This window comes from Mytilus trossulus, chromosome 1 (genome assembly GCF_036588685.1).
Source record: "Mytilus trossulus isolate FHL-02 chromosome 1, PNRI_Mtr1.1.1.hap1, whole genome shotgun sequence".
In the NCBI taxonomy this organism is placed as follows: Eukaryota; Metazoa; Mollusca; class Bivalvia; order Mytilida; family Mytilidae; genus Mytilus; species Mytilus trossulus.
Genome location: NC_086373.1, coordinates 88,550,455 through 88,564,435, shown reverse-complemented (window position 1 = coordinate 88,564,435; position 13,981 = coordinate 88,550,455). Strand labels below are relative to the sequence as shown.

The following is a 13,981-nucleotide window of genomic DNA, read 5'->3' as shown; positions in this document are numbered from 1 at the left end:
AAAGTCTGAATCAAATGCAACATACAAAAACCTACACAAAAAAGGTTCATGTTTTAAATACGATCTTTATCCACTTTGACTTAGATATAACCTATCCTTGAATGTAACACACATGAACAAACATTCAACTATTACTTAAACATAATTCTTTATTATGATCATTATATAACATCTAAAAAGGGAAAACACAAACCTTAGCAAGGATATCCCCAGCTATAGTATACAGTGAATCATCAGCCTGACCTCCACCTCCTGATCCTTGACCTTCTGTCAGCAAGACAGATGAAAATAATAATTTGGTGTCCTGCATGTCCTTTGATATATCCACATTTTCATGCATTCCAAATATTTCTGGGTTCTGATTTGTGGGCAAATTCTGCAAATAACAAAAAAGGTAAATTTAAATAACAGAACAGAATTGAAGGTTTCTCTCAGAGCTTGTGTACAAGTTTTTAAAGGACACAACATCTTTTTTATTTGAAACATTTTTCTTTGAACTAGCTACTGTCACTGAAAATCTTTTAGAATAAAAGATTAAGAAATATAATTAAGAACTTATATATCCAAGTGACTGATATTGTATAAAACATAACATCCTTCAGTAGCAAACATACTTCAGCTTTTATATCTTGGCATAATAACATGTATTGATATGGAATATTCATTCAGGGAGAAAATTTAACACCCTTATTACACTGAATATGATATTTACTTTCCCTTTCAATAAGCTCTAAAACTTACCCTAATAAATTCAATATAATCTTCATATGACATCTTAGGTGGAGAATAGTAGTTTCCACTTGGAGAGAACTTGTACCGAGCTTCATTTATCATGGTAGGAGTGTAGTAATCCTGAAGTATAGCTCTGAGACATCGTCTGTCCCAGTCATCAGTGACACGACCACCGTAGTTACACTCTCCTGTCATGTAGGTGATAGCATCAAATGGTACCTCTTCATACTCATTAATGAACATCTGGAATAGAACAAATAATAACAGAATTTAGTTTGTGCACTTTATTAAAATACAGATATTTGTAATGTACATGACATTATAGTTTTAATACTTTCAATTTAAAAGATAATTATAACAGAACATTCAGTATACAGTGGACTGTGTTCATAGGACACAGATGATGTCCCTAGTTGCATATCATATTGAGTTATAAAGGGGCATAACTGACGAACAATAAAAGTGATCCTAACCAAGTTTGTACTTGATTTGAGTTTTGTGGTAATATGTATTATGCATAAGTTTCATAATATATGGTTCAGGGAAAGTTAAATGACGGAAATGAAAAATTCAGCAATTTTGCCATTTGTAAACGGGCATAACTCTGCAATGGTTAAAGTGACACTACCAAAATTTCAATCTGTGGTAATAAGCATCGTGTGTTAGTTTCATAACATTAGGTTGAAGCAAACTAAAGTTAGAGAACGGAAACAAAAAACTCATCAATTTACCCATTTGGTAAAGGGGCATAATTCTAGCATTGTGTTTTGTGGTAATAAACGTTGTGTATAAGTTTCATAACATTTGGTGGAGGCAAACTTAAGAGAGAGAACAGAAACCCAACTTCAGGACAAAGGTTCAAATGAACAAGGGTTAAAGTTAATTCCTCCTCCATTATGACCGGGGCATAAAAATTAAATTATACATAGAGTGATAAATCAGCTTGTTAAATCTCTTGAAAAAACATTGTCAACTTGGCATCATACAGAGAAATAGTGTTAAAATCCTACCTGTAACTGTCTGATGGAGATTCTAAGATCAGATTCATTGAATCCATAAGCAATATTCCATCCCAGAGGACCAAATTTACGTCTCTCTTGTATAATGGCATGGAAGAAACATAAGCCATACAACAACTTTTCAAAATTCTGAAAAAAAACCAATATTATCAAATATAATTAAAGACAACATGTAAAAAAAGCTAAAACAGATATTTTTTATATTTCATATAACTGTTAACTTGTGTAGGGCATGTCATGTAAGTGTTGAGAAGGTAAGAAAATTAACTTATAATTGATTAAAATACACAAAGAAAGATCAACAGTCTACAAAATATATACTAACTTGTTCTTTTCCTGGACATCCTGCATAGAATTCAGCATCACTGATTGGATCATTAAGGTATGACTGTAACAGGTTCTGTCTCAAACCAGTCGGTGGTTCATTGGTCATCTTTACTCCATTCTGTAATACTGTTACAGGGAACTGCAAATGTAAAAGTATATTAATTAGATATACATTTTCCAAAAATTTAATGAATATATGTGCTTCATACAGTTCAATTTACAAAGGCAGCTGTACTGCAGTTTAAATGACATGTAAGATCTCAGACATATTTTCTTATACCCAAAATTCAAACCAGTCTTTGGATTTTTTTCTGACTACATGTATTATCACTTTAGTCTACTGTCCCTTCAAAAGCATGTTTATGCTATGTGTCATTTAATCTGAAACATTAAATAATTCACCTTATCTGATGGATAACTGGTAAGCCACAGTCTGAATTCTGAGTGTGTATTTTCTGGTGTAAGTTCTTCACATAACTTCTCCAGTGGTGTCATCCATGACACAGCCAAGTGACAGTTCTGTAACATTACCCAGCTACCTTCTTCTCTGGCCTTTGTTATCATTCTACTGGCAATTGGTCCCTATGTAAGAACAGAAGTCATTAGTATATAATAGTTTTCACTGAAAATGCTTGATTTAAAATTTGCTGTAAATAGGAATTATCAATGAAAGCTGAGAAGAAAATTCAATATATCTTATTCAATCACACTTGATCATTTAATAAACTCAAAATTCTGTTGCCTAGCATTCTGTTAAAAAGGGTAATAACAAATGTAGTTGTCCTACCTGTCCCTGACCCAGAGATATAGAGTTGAATTTATTTCCTCCAAATCCTTTGTCTTCTGCAAACTTCAGCAATGCCATGGTTGGATCAGCTCCAGGTGATAGGACAAAAATCAATGGAGCACAGCAGTTGGAGTCAGCATAACTCTTGGCTAAATCAAATGGTGGAGGTTCAACAAACTTCTTACCAAGCTTCTCCATCACAAAGTTTGTTATAGCTGGAATGATCTAAAAAATAAACCACACATTGTTAGAGACGTTCACAATAATGTACAAGTGAAAAGTGGCAAGTACAAAAGAACATCATAAATACATGTAGAGATTGTACATTGGAGAATCAATATAGATTTCAATATACCTTCATTGGCATTGCACCATTAGTAGAATGAATTTGTCATTTAGATATCGTTCTAACATATGTATTTTATCATTTACTTGATGATCCTCGATGCATGAAAAGTGCCCCTGCACATGTATTTCCATCTTTAATATTGCCTTACATAATAATTGATGTCTTCTCTTTAAAATATTTTTCTAGTACTTTCCATGTTTTGTCAAATTCAAATAAAACATATACTTTGGATTCATTTATTTTCATGGGTTTTGTGGGTACCGATTTTTCGTGGTTTGAGGTAAACTTGCATGTTCATGGATATTTAATTTCATGTTTTTGGCAAAGTTTGCATACATTCCTTTAGAAAAATTGCAATTCGTTGAACATTAAAATTTGTATCCAATGAATATTATTGAATCCACAGTTCTCCTACATCTTCTGTTCAGAGCAATGAAAAATAAAAATATGGATACAGGTTAGTTGTGTTTAAATAAAAAAAATCATTGTAGAGTTAGAAGACAGGGAATCCCTAAAAAAGAATCTATTTTTCATTATTATGGTCATGTTTCATTTTCTGACATCAATAATTGCTTAATTGGAGAAATTTGAAGAGTTGTATCTTACTTTATCTGGCCGAATAGATCTAAGTATCAACATTCTTTGGAATTCATTTAATTCTGTTTGGAAAGGAGCAGGTAACTCTTCATTGTGTGGTTCTCTGTAGTTGTAATATTTATTCCAAGAATCCAAATTCTTCATAAAATGTTCTCTGTAAAAATAACATTTAATAAACGTTAAATTCTTTTTAACAATGTCTAATGTTTTTGTGTTTGTGAAAGAAGAGAGCACCAAAACCATCAAATAATCAAGGAATGTGTAGTATTATAATTCACAATTTATCTTTCTTTGAAAAGGTATTAAAGTGTTGTCTACAATAAAACATTTCTGAGATAACATGATCAAATGAAATTTAACACAAATTGGATTATGAGAGTCAATCTTAATATAAAACTTTTTTGTGTAAATTAGGTCATAAAAGTTTATGTCTGATAGCAGACAAGTCAAATAATTAAATCCAATAGTTGATAAAAAAAAAAGTTCAACATCAGCAAATTTGTATATAGTCATTAGTTTTAATAAAGTAACACTAAATAGAACTGTCAAATGCTTAATATAAAATACAAATTCTCCAGATCTAGAACGAGTAGGTGCAATAAAGGCATTGTTTCATCGGAAATTGTTTTTAAGTCTTAAAATATTTATCTTTATTGGTAATTCGTATATTTTCCCTTTGATCTTACTGCCTAATATTTTCGAGTATCAACGTACTGGCTGTATCACTGAAAATATTAAGCAATACATTGCGTGACGTCATAATTACCGATAAACAGAATAATAGGTAGTTTGGATTTTGATACTGACTATATCATGTGGATATCTTAACTTGCCCTAACGACTCGTCTAGATATTCCACATGATATAGTCAGTATCAAAACCTCAACTACCTATTATTCTATATGTATGTCTGTATCATATGTCATGATAATAAAATAATAAAAGATAAAAAACCCAGATACATGAGAGTCATCAGATCATTAACTTTTGATGCTGCAGAAAAAACAACCAAGAAGTCTTTGTAAAAAGAAATATTTGATTCATGACTGAGCACCATGCAGAAGTGGTAAATTTACATTTCATAGAATTTTAAGTTCACTCATAAAGTTTGCAAAACATTGGTCCGAATTAAAAGTTACATGAAAAATTTGAAATTCAAAAAGTTTAAAAATGAATAACTCTATCTGAAAACAAAACAAGCAATGAATAACAATGACAAACAGATACATACCCATTTCTAAAAAGTGTACGTTTTATCTATTACATATGTATTGATTGGTTACATAATTATAAACAAGTGCATTTGTATAGACATAAATCAAGCCCTTCAGATTTTCAGGTTTTCATTCAATATAAGAACTAAATTTTGGCAATTTTCAGTCCTTTTTCTCAACATGTATGATCTGAGCAAGCTGTAGGGTATGTATAAGCAGAGAGAATTGGTATTAGAAACAACAAACATATTATTCTTCAAAACAGGGGCGTTTCCAGGATATTTGAAAGAGAATAAAATCTTTGCGGAGCAAGGCGGAAAAAATTTTGGACCTTTTTTGGGCCAAAAAACATAAACTAATTGTGAAATTATATGCACTATTGTAACAGTTCCTGACTTGGATCATGTACATTTTATAGTTAAAGTTTCAGGGCTTGTCATTCTTTTTTATCATGTGTGAAATTCAGAACCAAAATGTTTATGTAATTGATAAAATGTGCCAGCCATAATTTTGAAATCATCATCATAATAATAGCTTACTGTTGAAAGTATGGAATATCATGGTGACAAAAAGTTGAGGACCAAATCTAGATATATCTTGGCTCAACATGGGGAGGATTATAAATTAAATCTTTAAGATCTTAATCAATTTTTATATTCACTTTTTTCTATTTTATCACAGGGTTCTAGTTTTCAAAATTATCTATTCATCCGTGATTTGCACTTTTAATTTTTCATGTAGAATTTTTTCAAAAGCCACATTCAGAATATTTCAGTTTATATTTTACATTTTGTTATTGTCTGTAACTAAGTGTTAAGCAAAAGAAACAAGCATTTAGAAAATCTTGTTAAATTTTACCTTAATTTTTTATATTTTTTAAGTTCAGCAAGACGACACAATTCATCCCAGCTCTTGTCCGTCAGCCATGTTGGTGCAGGGTTAGCAAGTTTGTTCTCCAGACCAACACCTCCAGTCAGGAAAAACATATACTCATCATGATCTAGTTCATTCTTGGATCTACAAAGACAAAACGTTTGTGAGTCAATGTTGTTGTCGTGTCATAGTACAGTGAAACCTGTTTAAACCGACCCTCTTCAGGACTTCATATTTTGTTCGGTTTTGGCTGATGTTTGGTTTTATCAGGTTAAAAACACATAAAATTTAATATGATGGTGCTTAAGAACATGTTTGGTTTATACAGTTTTTCGGTTTATAAATGCAGGATTCGGTTTAGTCAGGTTTCACTGTATATATCAATACATCAGAAGATAGTTGTATGTATCTCAGATTAGATGATTTGAATTAAAATCTTTATCAATTAACCGGTTTTACCTCTTCGATAAAAATGCAGTTACTTTTGATATAAGGCATTATCAAAATTCATCTTCCATTAAAATACAAAATGATTGATTCACTGCAAGGAAGACTGTTTACAAATTAATTTCCATTTAAAGTTATCAATAATTCAAACCAGAAAATTGGAAGACTTTTCAAAAGTTAAATTCTATTTCAATTATTTATATTTTTTAATTAGAAAGCATAGACATCAAATTTAATAGTTTACTCACACAATAGAAATAAAACATGCCACATACATATTACAGTAAACACACAAAATTGTAGACATAAATAATGTGCAAAAATAGACAACAAACAAATTCAGTGATAGCATTTTTAGAAAGACTGGATAACAATTGGGTAGAAACAAAAAAAAGATTTTTGAGGATATATTCAAAACAATTGTTCTATACGTTGGATATGAATGGCATTATGCATTGGTTGACTTCTATGTTTAATGTTTCTCAATATAAATTGGGAATTCTAATATGACGTCCTTATTAGGCTTTGTAAACAAAGCCGTGTTCTAATGAGCATAAAATATGTTTGACACATGCGCACGAACTTACTGATTATATTAGCTTTATTTCCATCGTTATCCTTTTAAATATATACATTTAAGCAGCTAACATAAACTTTTATCATATATTTTTATGAACCAACATATATTTACTCTGCTCGTAGTTTTCAAACTTATCAAATATGAACTGCAATGCACAGACTCCTTGAGGAGGAAACGGGAACAGCCAAACATTTTACGGTAATTTCACACGCTTCAACCTATAAAAATACTGTATTTGTCCTTTTAGAATCGTAATAATTCCTTCATGTCATGCTCTATGCTCATTTTAACATGGTTAGGCATTATATTTGACCACATTTTACACCTCGCTAACGCTCAGTGTAAAATATCGACAAATATAATGCCTACCCATGTTAAAATGAGCATAGAGCATAACATGAAGGAATTATTTCTTAAATATGAATTTTTTACTTGGATTAATTTTATTATCACTAAGTTTTGCAAGTGATAACACAAAATGGATTTTTTTAATTTAAATTACAGTAATAGGAAATCTTGGAGGGAAATTGATAAGTAAGAATTAAACAAGTTTCACTATTTGTAAATGTTCCCTTGGTTCGGATCAGTGTTTTGTCAACATTTTCTCCTCTAAAACTATCCTGACTTTTAAATCAACATTTTGAATATACAAAGGAATATGAAACATCATTCATATTCATAAATTATCATAAGGATTTAAGCCGAATTAAATTTTTGTATACTTAGCACTGAGAACTGGATAGTCATAATATATGCATTTTTTCAGCTTACCTATAACCTATCCCAAAAAAAGAAAAGTGAAGATTGGGAAAACTATAAATAATATAGAAAAGCTTTTTCGCAAGCACAGGCAAAATCATATGAAAATAAGATTCATGCAAAAAAGCTTAATTAATACAAACCAACAGGGTTAAATAATTAAAGGGTTCATACTGGTTAATTTTGTAAAACAAACCAACAGGGTTAAATAATGGGTTTATACTGGTTATAGTCAAACCATTAACTAAATCAATTGTTATAATAAACACACACCAGGAGAACATAACTCCAAATGAATAAAAATCACACATTACGATCTGAGCAGACCAGCATTTACTTACGACATTATATTAGTATTGAGAATAAAAGAAAATAGAAGTTTGTCTTTCTCAAAGAGTGACCGACAAACATTACAGTATAAACTGTACGTAAAGTGGTCAGAAAGATATCGCAAACGTCTCTCCAGGATCTTGGATTTGTTGCTGAAAATGAAGAATCACAACAAGATATAGAAAATATCTATTAATTACAAGAGTTGTCTACCCTATACAACATACACACTGCTGCAGAATATTCTACCCTAAACAACATACACATGCAATAGTTAGTGCTAGAAGTAGTTTTATCACTAGACCTCTTAGGGTGACAAGCCTGTCACAGCTAAAACATCTGTCAAAGCCATAACAAATATTATTTCAATTGTTTGAACGAAAAGTTCATTATTCCAAAAATAATAGACAAATGTTTTAGCTGTAACAAACACCAAATCCTCCTGATTATATAAGAGAACTGTAGTGCTATAAAATGTGTCATCAATGGAAGGAATACTTCAGTTCAATCATATTATAAAGAGTAAATATTCTGTCTTGTTTTCTGAAGATTCTTTTTTAAATCTTAAAATTAAAGTATAAAAAAGTAAATCTTTTCATGAAAACTGAAAAATTTTCTTCCATTTATGACCATTACAACTATTTCTGGTGTAGATATTTACTGACAATATATATACGTTCTACCAAGTGGCTCTGAGTATATTTCTACTCATTCATACTCACAACAAAAGGTTTGCACAGAGCAAGAATGAAAACACCAGCTTATGGTTAGCGAATAATGAACGACATATGTTATCGTATAACTGATACTGGAAGTGGTCATTCAAGTAACGTAAACGTCGCTCCAATATCTTGGATTTATTGCTGTAAACAAAACCAAGCTTTTTGCTGAATTAATGCTCATAATAGATAATTTGTTAAACGCATATTTGTTCCAATTAACTCTGACATCTGTTTTTTAAGATAATTTGTGAAATACATAAAGACAGACATAAGGAATGGAATAGGATGATTGTGTATATGTTTTGATTGATAAATAATTACAACAGCAAATGAAAGTCAGTGGTTCCTTATAAAAAAAATTCGTAAGGGTTCCGCGGAACCCAGTGTCTCGCCTACTTTTGCTGTTAATCACAGGCTCAACAAAAATGAGGAAAAAAATAAATAAAATTATTCCTGTTGATACTATCTTTTGATCGTAAAAAGCTTCTGTCCAGGTTTGGTAAAAATCCAAGATAATTTATGAATCTAAGAAATGTTTTAAAACTTTAACTGCAGACTGTATGTAATGTTAACTGGAAGAAAAACTAAGTCCATTTATAAGTAAAATACAGATACACAGGTACAAAATTTTAACAAAATTTCCTTCTCGATACTAGCTTTTGATCATAAAAAAGCTTCTGTCCAAGTTTGGTACAATTCCAAAATGGTATAGGAAAGAAGAAAGTTATTAAAAAAATTCAAACTTTAACTACAAAGTGCATGTGTTGTTTCCTGGCAGAAAATCTAAGTCCATTTAAAAGTAAAATACTGAAAAAATTGAAATTTATTTTTAAAAAATTTACTTCTGGATACTATCTTATGATCATAAACAAGCTTCTGTCCAAGTTTGGTAGAAATCAAGTATAGTTTAAGAAAGTTATTAAAATTTCAAAAACTTTAACCACAGAGTGAATGTAATGTTTCCCGTCAGAAAAACTAAGTCCATTTATAAGTAAAATACGGAAAAAATGGAAATTTATTTAAAAAAAATTTACTTCTTGATACTATCTTATGATCATAAACAAGCTTCTGTCCAAGTTTGGTACAAACCCAGGATAGTTTACGAAAGTAATTCAAATTTTAAAAACTTTAACCACAGAGTGAATGTAATGTTTCCAGGCAGAAAAACTAAGTCCATTTATAAGTAAAATACTGAAAAAATGGAATTTTATTTTTACAAAATTCACTTCTGGATACTATCTTATGATCATAAACAAGCTTCTGTCCAAGTTTGGTAGAAATCAAGTATAGTTTAAGAAAGTTATTAAAATTTTAAAAACTTTAACCACAGAGTGAATATTTGTGGACGCCACCGACGACGACGCCGACGGAAAGTAGGATCGCTATGTCTCGCTTTTTCGACTAAAGTCGAAGGCTCGACAAAAAAATGAATATAATTATGCTCCTTGTGTCTACTGGACTGACTATTTTTTGTTTGTTTTCATTCCCGATTTGATAGCACAAACATACATCCTAACAAATATACTGAAATATAAGCATATATATGTAAAAACACATATCTTCTGGGATTCCATCTTGAATATTGGATGAGCACCAAAAATTACACTCATTCTGATCATTTTTCATGTATTATACAGAACCACTTACAAGAACCTGGTTTGGAAGTATTTTTCTAAGTGTCTTGTGTAAAACATTTTTTCCCGACAATTGATATATTAGCTTACAGTTAAACAACATAATTACAAATATAATATTATCAGGAAACATCTTTATTGACTTTCTCCCTTTAGTATTTTAAAATAAAATGAGGAACCATTGAAATCTATAATGCTCATTTTGCATGAATAAAAACATAGTTACAATGTGATAACAAATTTGCATGGAACATATTCCTCAATGGTTGTATATGTTTTTGTTGCATTAGTATTGATTATTTGAAAAGAAATGCCATCATAACGCAATTTTATGATTAATGTGATATGTATGAGAATGGTGTATATTTCAATATATTTTTTTTAATAAAACCCCTAATAATCATCAACCCATATAAAGGAAAATTAAATATTGAAATCTTTAATGCAGCCTGATGCAGCCCAAACCCTAACTGGTGATGAAATGTGATTTCCTAGCAAAAATCGTAGATGAATGAATAATGTACAGAACTGATATAAAAGGCTTCCATTTGGAAAATCAATTATAAAGTTACAGCCCAGTAAGTTTTCATTTATTTCAGGATTTGATCTTATTTAAATTAAAAGTAATATAGTCTTACCTGTCATGAATAGACATAACATAAAGGTTGACAAACCAAGTCAATGAATACTGGTACATAGGGTCAATATTAGGTAAATCAGCAATTGAGAAAAACAGAATAGACGAATGTTTAGCAATTGGACGATATCCCATTCTAGAGGCATCAATTTTCTGTTCAGTTTCCTCTGCAATCTGAAATAATAAAACACAATTTGCGCTATTGTTGACCATTTACATATAAATACTGTAATGAAACTGGTAATCAACCAAGATGTCAAATTAAGTATCAGAAGTCTGAAATACTGTATCAAGCAGTTTTGAAGAATAAAATCATGTAATGATTTGAAAGACAAAATAAATCTAAAATATAATACTTGAAAATCTGAACAAAATGCAAAACCTCTGTGGCTCAGACACTAAAACTCAGAATGTGACCCTGTCAAATACAAACAATTTTGGTCCATATATCGCAGACCGTTGAACCTTTGCATTCAATAGTAAAAACAATTTTACATGGTCCGAGAGCAAAAATGATAACAAATATTTCTAAATGTTCACCATTAATTATCCAGATAATTTCTGCATTTAGACCTCCACCCCAACCTTTTACTCATATTATAAAAAAACTGGCTGATAACTATACCTTCTGTTTCTTAGAGATTTCATCAGAAAGTATCTTAGATGAGTCCAAAATCTGAATAGCTGTTTCATCTTCCAGAATGTTTCCTTCAGAAGCTGATAGAGTATGTAGAATTTTATCTTCAATTTCCTTTAGTTGTTTTTTGTTAGCAGCACTCTGAACAATCAATGCTTGTCTCTCTTCCTCTAATTCTGGCCTGTAATGCAATGTATCAATAATTAGACAAACAGTAAAGATAAAAACAAACTTCTGTTCACTGACAATTACTTAAAAAATAATCATTAATGTAACAACCAAAAATGTGTTTAGAAAAAACACCTGTGAAGAAATTTTGGTAGTCACAATATTTTTTAAATAGAAAAACTCAATAAATAATAATAAAAACAAAATGGTTCCTACCTTTCTTTAGCGACCACTATTCCCAGGAGCTGATCTTCCAAACCTTCAGGTGTGATCATAAAGTTAAGTAACGAGACCTTGACAGCTACCTCAGGTAGATAATGAGGATTTCTCAGTTTAGTTGTGATGTAGAAACGGAAATCTTTACTGTATTCAATTACATTCTCTCCAAGTTTGATCATATCAACACCAGCTGAAATATTAAGTATATTCTTAGTAACTCATAATACATTCATACTCATTCTATCTTTATGATAAGTATTTGAACTCAAAATTCTTTCTCAATGTCAGGTTGCTGCTTTTTGTATGTTTTTTAATTCATTTTTAAATCTGATATGAAAGTCAGATCTTTGTAGTCTGTCAAACCAACCTGTAACTTGTCTTGTGCATATAGCAAGTAGCCAATTAGAGCTTAGTATATTGTATTGATACTTGTCTATCATAAAAAATCTTTAAATGACTTTTTTGTTCTGCTTGTGTTGTTGGGTTGCTGTATAACTTTTACCCTAGATCTCCCTTCATCCAAATAAAATCATATAACTTTTAAGCCTTCAGTTTAAGAAGTGAAAAGTAACACATGAATAGGCTACAACATACCAATAATGGCTGACAGTGATTAGATGTGCTCACCTTGTTTGTAAATCTGTTTCAGCAAGAGAGGTTCCAGAGAGGGATCTAATTCTTCAGCAACATTTTCCAGAAGAGCAGGATTACCAAAGGTGATACAATTCTCTAGTGTTCTCATGTAATCTGCATCTGTCAGTTTGATGACTGAAAGTTTGAAATCTTTCTCCATATTCTTCACCCATTTGTTGGCTTGACCCTGGGGATCAATCATAAGAGGCCTGGAAAAGACCACACATATAAGTCAGGATACCAATATCATGCTTAGTAAATACAAAATTTTCGAAGCATACCTTGTAAGAAACATCTGTTTTTCATCTCACATTTGTATAATTTTGATTCTTAAACCAATTTCTAAAGGGAAAATTTTTTGTGTGCACATAAATTCTATCCATTTCCCCCCCCCCCTCCCATTGAGCTCCAATAAATTTTGATTTTAACCCAGTGATATCCATTTGTATGAAAGCATCAAAATGTTTAATCATAAATCCACAGAACCAAGTTGAATTGAAATTGAAGCAATGCAAAAGACTAAGAAAATTAACTAAAATACAGCATTAGTAACAACACTTTTGAAAATCTTCTGAAATAAATCAATGTTTACCATCTTCTGGAGTTAGCTACAATGACACCATTGTCAATGGAGAAACTGTCTCGTGGTAGTCCAAAGATATTCCAGGCCTGTATTTTAATTGGCTCTCCTAAAGTCTTACTTAAAGAGAATTCCTGGGAGCATGGAATCTTCTTTTCCTGTAAAGTAGTAAACATAATTACAATTTTATCAATTCTAAAGAACTTAAAATTAACAAACGTGTTCAGAGATGAACTGATTGGTAAAAAAGTTGATAAAACTTAACTTTAAAGAATGATTTTCAGGAAATAATCGAATACAAGATATACTATACTATTTTTCAATGATAACAATAATAATTAAAATAAAAACAAGAATGTGTCCACAGTACACGGATGCCCCACTCGCACTATCATTTTCTATGTTTAGTGGACAGTGAAATTGGAATAAATTCTCTAATTTGGCATTAAAATTAGAATGATTTAATCAAAGGGAACATGTATACTAAGTTTCAAGTTGATTGGACTTCTACTTTATCAAAAACTACATTGACCAAAAACTTCAACCTGAAATTTGCACTATCATTTTCTATGTTCAGTGAACTGTAAAATTGGGGTCAAAACTCTAATTTGGCATTAAAATTAGAAAGATCATATCATAGGGCGCATGTATACTAAGTTTCAAGTTGATTGGACTTCAACTTCATCAAAAACTACCTTGACCAAAAACTTTAACCTGAAGCAGGACAGACGGACGAA

General features: G+C 30.8%; 1 protein-coding gene across 9 annotated transcripts in view; it reads right to left on the bottom strand.

Moving 5' to 3' along the window:
- LOC134688602 (dynein axonemal heavy chain 12-like) overlaps positions 1-13,981 on the bottom strand; it is a 65,253-nt gene that overhangs the window by 4,633 nt on the left and 46,639 nt on the right. For 8 of the 9 annotated variants that reach the window (XM_063549442.1, XM_063549441.1, XM_063549440.1 and 5 more), the window contains 14 exons: positions 13,257-13,402; positions 12,659-12,873; positions 12,029-12,221; positions 11,633-11,825; positions 11,009-11,181; positions 8,026-8,166; positions 5,884-6,042; positions 3,821-3,965; positions 2,866-3,090; positions 2,481-2,660; positions 2,077-2,217; positions 1,743-1,880; positions 742-975; positions 194-376 (listed from right to left, as the gene is read on the bottom strand). In XM_063549442.1, coding sequence (XP_063405512.1) covers positions 194-376; positions 742-975; positions 1,743-1,880; positions 2,077-2,217; positions 2,481-2,660; positions 2,866-3,090; positions 3,821-3,965; positions 5,884-6,042; positions 8,026-8,166; positions 11,009-11,181; positions 11,633-11,825; positions 12,029-12,221; positions 12,659-12,873; positions 13,257-13,402 — 2,466 coding nt within the window. Of the gene's footprint in view, positions 1-193; positions 377-741; positions 976-1,742; positions 1,881-2,076; positions 2,218-2,480; positions 2,661-2,865; positions 3,091-3,820; positions 3,966-5,883; positions 6,043-8,025; positions 8,167-8,736; positions 8,878-11,008; positions 11,182-11,632; positions 11,826-12,028; positions 12,222-12,658; positions 12,874-13,256; positions 13,403-13,981 lie in introns of all 9 variants that reach the window. The other variant, XM_063549443.1, reaches the window with a different exon arrangement.